At 41.0% G+C, this 4,748-nt stretch overlaps 1 protein-coding gene across 1 annotated transcript; it reads right to left on the minus strand.

The window, feature by feature from the left end:
* Positions 1-701: 701 nt before the first annotated feature.
* On the minus strand, positions 702-3,319 carry LOC131292856 (chitinase-3-like protein 1). Its single transcript, XM_058320949.1, has 7 exons — positions 3,091-3,319; positions 2,805-3,001; positions 2,482-2,715; positions 1,834-2,410; positions 1,072-1,371; positions 867-1,020; positions 702-789 (listed from the first exon to the last, which is right to left on the minus strand). The coding sequence occupies exons 1-7, from the start codon at positions 3,317-3,319 to the stop codon at positions 702-704; spliced, it is 1,779 nt and encodes a 592-aa protein (XP_058176932.1).
* Positions 3,320-4,748: the final 1,429 nt, after the last annotated feature.

The raw sequence follows: 4,748 nt of genomic DNA on the forward strand, positions 1-4,748 counted from the left end.
CATATAATTGTTTTTGTTATTGCTTTTGTTCTACGTTCCGAATCTAAAAACATTGCGCTTTTGTCAGCGCAAGCACGTACGCACATCTTAACACGAACAAATTTATTCAAAGTACGTGAGCAGCAAGGATAACAAAATTAGGAACAGTCCTATCAACTTGCTAATCACGGTATTCGGCATGGAAATAAAAGAAAGTTGTTATCAGCGGTTCCACTTTATCAGTGAACAGTTTCTTGAATGGCATCATAACGAACCACAAGCCTTCAATACCAACACGTAGAGATGAAGACATCAGACGAACGCTTAGTTAAAAGAAACATTTTATTCAAAGAAAACCTAATCATATCGGAACCCGCCCGGTTTACTTGCAACTATAGCTCTCCTAGACAGATCGACACAATCACTGGATTGTTTTAGTGGCGAGTAAGCTATCGCGCATTTCCAAAACAACTTTATGCCAGATAGGATACGCTGGTTGGTGGTTCACCAACGGTTGCTACGCTGCAGAAAAGCTATTTATTAATTTCTTGAGCTCATTCGAAGAGCAGCATTGTATTGCAAGGCTCTGTTGCGCAGTCTTTAATCTGGTCGTTTGAGCGATGTCTATTGAAGATATTATTTTATCTGACCGTGTTAATCTTCTCATTTCTTTTGGTTTTTTCTTCAATCGCTTAGCGATTTTTATACAGTCATACGAAGTCCTACGATCCTTCAACGACACATTTTTTACATCGCTCATCGAAAATATAACCGTGAGCACAGGTGAATTTGTTTTCTTCGCACATTGGTCTGTATGGAGAAAAATATAATAAGAAGTCTTTCAGTTTGAACAAATCTAATAAACTAGTTGAAAAAAATATACTTACAATCCTCGTTTGCAGAGATAGTATGAGCGTTTATCGTGCGGATCCTGCAATATCCCATCACAAGGGCAAACTTTCGTTTCGAAGACTCCAAACGACGGTATAGGCTGTGCACCCACGGAATTGGCCTGAAATTGCACCGACACCGGTGCTGACACTCTATCAACGTTTGCCTGCAACTGTAACGATGAGGGCGAAAGCTGTCCACCATTCATCTCCGAGTACAGTTGTGCCGAAAGACAAGAGGATGGTGTATTCACAGGAGCAGGAGGAGTTGTGGGGACTTTCGGTTCGTGGGAGCCACTGGTGGCTACTAGTTTAACACAAGGGTTGCAAGCTTGACAGAAAGTTGGTGGTCGATACGTTGCTGGAGCCATCGTAAGAAACTCCATCGGTTTTGGTGTGGTTGTGGTGGTAGTCGTTGTGGTCGTCGGTCCATGTGCCGTGGCGAATATTCTAAGACTTGGTAGTTGGTGTAGACATGATTTTGGGGGATGGAGGGGCGGTGCTATAGAACCACAATGTGAACAAGGTCTTATGGGACGATGATGCGAGCAGGATGGTTTGGTGTATACCACACGTTGGCTATCTGTCTGCTCAGAGAAGAGCGGGCACTTGTTAGAACCGCTTAATTGTAGATTTTCGGAAAACAATTGCCCCCCGGTTAAAGCCGAACCCGGTGATCTGTTGGAGCCAGCAGGTATAGACTGATCAGCAATAGCTGATGATAACAGACTCATGTCTACACTGTCACCCAAATCCACTAAAGTACCAATATTTGAAGGAAACATTGCATCTCCTTGGAAGAATTCTGCAGATTGCTCGGCCGATAACAGTAGGTCATCAAACATGATTTCCATAGAACCCACTGACGATAACTGAGGCTGTTCAACCAGTTCCCCCATTCCAGAAAGTTTGCCAGTCAAGTCGGTAGGAACTTTGGACCTTTGGTAAACATCTATAGCTTTACCCAACTGTTCGATTGCATCACTGCTTTCTTCTACATAAACATCACATGGTTGCTTATTGTTCACTGCAGAATTGTAGATATCCTGTCGCATTTGGGAAAACGGGGAACTATTCAAGGCCGAATCGAAATGGTAGATCTGGGAATCTGTGATTACTGACGGAGGCAGGTAGTCGGACTGCATCGCTGCCATTACGATCGTAGTCAACGGATACTGTCCATCACCGCAAATGTTGATCGGATCGTCTTCGTCGTAATAGAATACGGCCAATCCCGCAAGGTTCTGCTGAATCACAAATCCCACTTTCTCTTTTATGGACTTTTCGTTTTCATACGAATACCAAGACAAGTCGCGAAACGCATACGGACTCTTAGCACTACTGTCCCAAATCTCCAGAGAACCACTGTACAATTTTCGACAAATTTTGTAATACGGACGGATCTTCAACTGGAGCGCCGGTGTTCCAACGCGATACTCGTTCTGTATGTATAACTTGTAAGTTAGGGTCATCGTTTGGATCACGATAACTATCTTACCACAACTCAGCCCAGCCAGTTTCCAGCGATCCACGTGATAATCCTGGAAAAAATGTCGGAAAATTACTACCGTCATGTCACCTAAGACAAATTACGTGTATCTTCATTACTCACAATGCTATTCGACGATCCCGGGCTGCTCGAGTATAAAGGGGCTATGAAGGATGTTTTACGCAACTTGCGGAACTCGGTCGTACTCAGTATTACAAAGTCCGCATATTTGTCTATCTTTTCAACCGGGTAGTTTACCTCTATCACGGACGGCCGACTAGGAACAGTCACCGTCAGTAAAAGACCGTATCGATCACATGCTTGACGAAGATCTTTCAGTAGCCGTACGTAGCGATCCTTCAAGAGAGAATATGTTTTCATGAATATGCTCCAAGATAACATTAGTGGAAATATTGTGTGTACAAATGTAGCTTCTTAAGACATACCCGTTCTTGAAGAGCAGGATATAGCCAGGACAAATCGATCCCATCAAATCCATGTGAAACTGTAAACTCAATCAAGTTATCCACAAACGCTGCACGCCGTTTGTCATCACAGGATAAGAAGACGAATAGGTCCGATGGGACCACGGAACCACCAAAAGATGCAATAATCTTCAAACCTGCCCTCTTGTTGTACACACCTTTGAAGACGAAGACGAAAGGCATCATTTAATGGATAAAGATTTATCTCAAAAGTGCACATTAACAAACAGAATCAACAATTACTCACAATGATCGTTGCAGAATGGAAGTGGAACACCATCCGGGCTAATAAGAATATCTGTCACTACGAGATAGCCGCACTTAATATGATCTATTTTCGCCATACCAAAGTTTGAACTTTTTATCGTAAGAAACAACGCCGGTTGCTTGAAGGTATTAGCTGCAGCAGCACTGCATGATACTAGTACCAACGATAACACAAGAATTAAGCAACTTAATCCTCTTTCGGGACCCATTTTGAAATCGTGTCGCTTAAGGCGTTTAGACGTACTGCACAATGTGCATAAGAACCGGGTGCACCGGAGTAACGAACAAGAGAACCATATGGTTTCGAACTAAAATGTCCACACCGGGTTGCAAGTGCTTTTATAAACCCATTCCCTCTCTTCCGCCCAAAGTCACCGCCTTTCCACTGAAAGAAGTGTCGTTCACATGCGTACGACGCGCACTTCCACCTGTTATTCCGCTACTTTTCTTATTTCTTGTTTTATCTATTGCTGGCCAGGCAGCGTGCAAAAATAGCACACACCAAACTACACTGTTTATGGAAAACAACTAGCCCCGCATGCCCTCCGCAGTGTGGCTAGTTCGCTTCCTTGCGCTTGCTTGGAATTCGAGGGGAACGTGAATTTGAGATTTTTAACTCAAAGCATCACCTTGCTGTTGCTGTTATCATGTAGCAAAATTCCGTTGAGTCGAAAACCTTTTTTCATAAAGTGGACAAAAAGCGACAGGCTAGGGTAACTAAAACCATTACCAAAACCAACAAACAGGCTCATTAAAGGCAATGACAAATTTTCTAAAAAATCCTTTTTTTTCCATTCCCCAAACCGCATTTGACATTGATAGGAAAGCGTTACAAAAAAAAAAAAAATGTTGTTAATCGAAAACAATACAGGATGTGTATTGAAAAAAAGGAATTTCAAATATGTTTCTAGTCAAAAGTATAGCACTTTGCTTCTATTGACCATACTGAAGCGTATGTTTTATATATATTGATACCATTAATAAAACAATGATTATTAGATGAAAGAAATGAAAGTTTCCGGATCAACGTACTTGCTGAGGATTATTTTGAAAACTGTTTACCCACCGCTTTTCATCATCATGAACAATTTCACACATACTTTTTTTTTACAGGTTGTTTTCAATTATATTTGGGGAATTTTAATCACTTTGGAATTTGGATTTTTATCGCCATTCAAAACCTTGAGGTATTTTTACCATGAATTGTTGCGAAATTCTGATAGTATGATATTTTTGTGATGTTTTAGACAAAAGTTGTTTTTCTAAAGTTAAACAATATCAAATCGACCAGCAGCTTTAAGTGGTACGGGAATGTTACGTGTTATTAACTTCTCATTAGTAGCTGTTAAGCTTTCAGGCTTCCAAGCGGTCTACAAACTTTTCATATTAAACAAAATGTGTGGTCACGACCGGGTAAAAGGAACGTTACTTATAACGTCGGCTCTTAGTGTGGCAATATTTATCACAGGAAACCCTAAATATGAAAGTTAGCCATTAGTACATTGAATTATACTCAACTCCTTTAAAAGCTAAAACCCAAAAAAAGGAAGATTAAAAATTATTTTTCAAACTTTTTATTGGCCGTTGGCCGTTGGAGCAATTCTGATTGTGAATCAGTTTACCGGTTGTTGAATATTG

This window comes from Anopheles ziemanni, unplaced genomic scaffold (assembly GCF_943734765.1).
Source record: "Anopheles ziemanni unplaced genomic scaffold, idAnoZiCoDA_A2_x.2 scaffold_12_ctg1, whole genome shotgun sequence".
Classification (NCBI taxonomy): Eukaryota; Metazoa; Arthropoda; class Insecta; order Diptera; family Culicidae; genus Anopheles; species Anopheles ziemanni.